The 1,834-nt window shown below is 44.1% G+C and overlaps 1 protein-coding gene across 1 annotated transcript; it reads left to right on the top strand.

Annotated features, from left to right (window-relative positions):
* Positions 1 to 598: 598 nt before the first annotated feature.
* LOC120921225 (40S ribosomal protein S6-like) lies at positions 599 to 1,381 on the top strand. Its single transcript, XM_040333962.1, is given in 2 exon segments — positions 599 to 1,171; positions 1,174 to 1,381. Coding segments are annotated over 2 exon segments (732 nt in total). The 5' UTR covers positions 599 to 630; the 3' UTR covers positions 1,365 to 1,381.
* The last annotated feature ends 453 nt before the right edge of the window (positions 1,382 to 1,834 follow it).

Below are 1,834 nucleotides of genomic sequence, written 5' to 3' on the forward strand. Positions count from 1 at the left end.
TTTGCGCTATAAACAAAAGACGACAATTTTGAAAAAAACACAATATTTTGTACTTTTTGCTATAATAAATATCCCAATTTTTTTTATTAAAAAGGCAATTTTTTCCCTCAGTTTAGGCCGATATGTATTCTTCTACATATCTTTGGTAAAATAAAATCGCAATAAGCGTATATATTGATTGGTTTGCGCAAAAGTTATAGCGTCTACAAAATAGGGGATAGATTTATTATTGTTATTATTATTATTGTACAGGATTCAGGACAATTTTATGGCATCTTTATTATTATTATTATTTTATTCTTGTAGTGGCAGTGATCTGCGATTTTTATCAGGACTGCGACCTTATAGTGGACATATCAGACACTTTAGACACATTTTTGGCACCATTGACAATTATACAGTGATCAGTGCTATAAAAATTCACTGATTACTCTGTAAATGTCACTGGCAGGGAAGGGGTTAACACTAGGGAGCAATCAAGGAGTTAACTGTGTTCCCTAGTGTGTGTTCTAACTGTAGGGGTATGGGACTGACTAGAGGAGATGACAGATCGCTATTCCTAGCTAGTAAAAACTCAAGATCTACCTCTCCGCTCTTTCCGGCGGGGGACCTGAGATAGGCTGTGCAGACATGAAGCTTAATATCTCTTTCCCAGCCACTGCCTGCCAGAAGCTGGTTGAAGTCGACGATGAACGCAAGCTGCGTACTTTTTATGAGAAACGCATGGCCACAGAAGTTTCAGCTGATCCTTTGGGTGAGGAATGGAAGGGATATGTAATGTGCATCAGTGGAGGCAATGATAAACAAGGTTTCCCCATGAAACAGGGAGTTCTCACTCATGGCCGTGTTCGTCTGCTATTGAGTAAGGGTCCCTCCTGTTACCGCCCCAGGGGGACTGGCAAGCGCAAATGCAAGTCTGTGCATGGCTGTATTGTAGATGCCAACTTAAGTGTGTTGAACTTGGTGATTGTCAGGAAAGGTGAGGAGGACATCCCTGGCCTCTCAGACAACACTGTTCCATGTCGTTTGGGTCCTAAAAGGGCAAGCAGAATCCGCAAGCTCTTCAACCTATCAAAAGAAGATGATGTGCGCCAATATGTGGTTAGAAAGCCTCTTGCTAAGGAAGGGAAGAAGGCCAGGACTAAGGCCCCCAAGATCCAGCGTCTTGTAACCTTTAACACAAGCGCAGACGTATCGCCCTGAAGAAGCAGTGCAAGAATAAGGAGGAAGCATCAGAGTATGCCAAGCTTCTTGCTAAGAGAACAAAGGAAGCAAAAGAGAAGCGCCAGGAACAGATTGCCAAGAGGCGTAGACTTTCATCACTGAGAGCCTCCACATCTAAATCTGAATCCAGTCAGAAATAAAGCCTCATGGTTTAAATTAATTTGTTGTAAAAGAAAAAGATCTGCCTATCCTCACAGAACAGGGATGTGTGTGTATTTATAGTTCTGGCTCTCGTGCCCACGATCGGCACCCCCGCAGTGCAGCGGGCGCATGCCTGCTATCCCTCTTAAAGGAGTCGACGTACAGCTACGACGGTTCGTAGGATTGTGCCGCAGTATAATGACGGTGGCTGGTCGGCAAACGGTTAATGAAGCTTGGAAAATGTCATATGTGTGTGTTGATGTTCTATTTGTCTGGCCCAGTAGTACCCCAACTCAGTTGATCTTCAGCTCATTAGTACCACTGTTCAGCAAATCCCAAGCTCAGAAATACCCCCAGTTCTGCTGATGCCCCACTTAGTAGTACCCCTAGCTTTGCTAAACCCCTGCCCAGGAGTAACTCCCAACTCTGGTGATCCCCTGCTCATAGTAACCCCGAGCTCTGCTGATCT

This window comes from Rana temporaria, chromosome 13 (assembly GCF_905171775.1).
Source record: "Rana temporaria chromosome 13, aRanTem1.1, whole genome shotgun sequence".
NCBI lineage: Eukaryota > Metazoa > Chordata > Amphibia > Anura > Ranidae > Rana > Rana temporaria.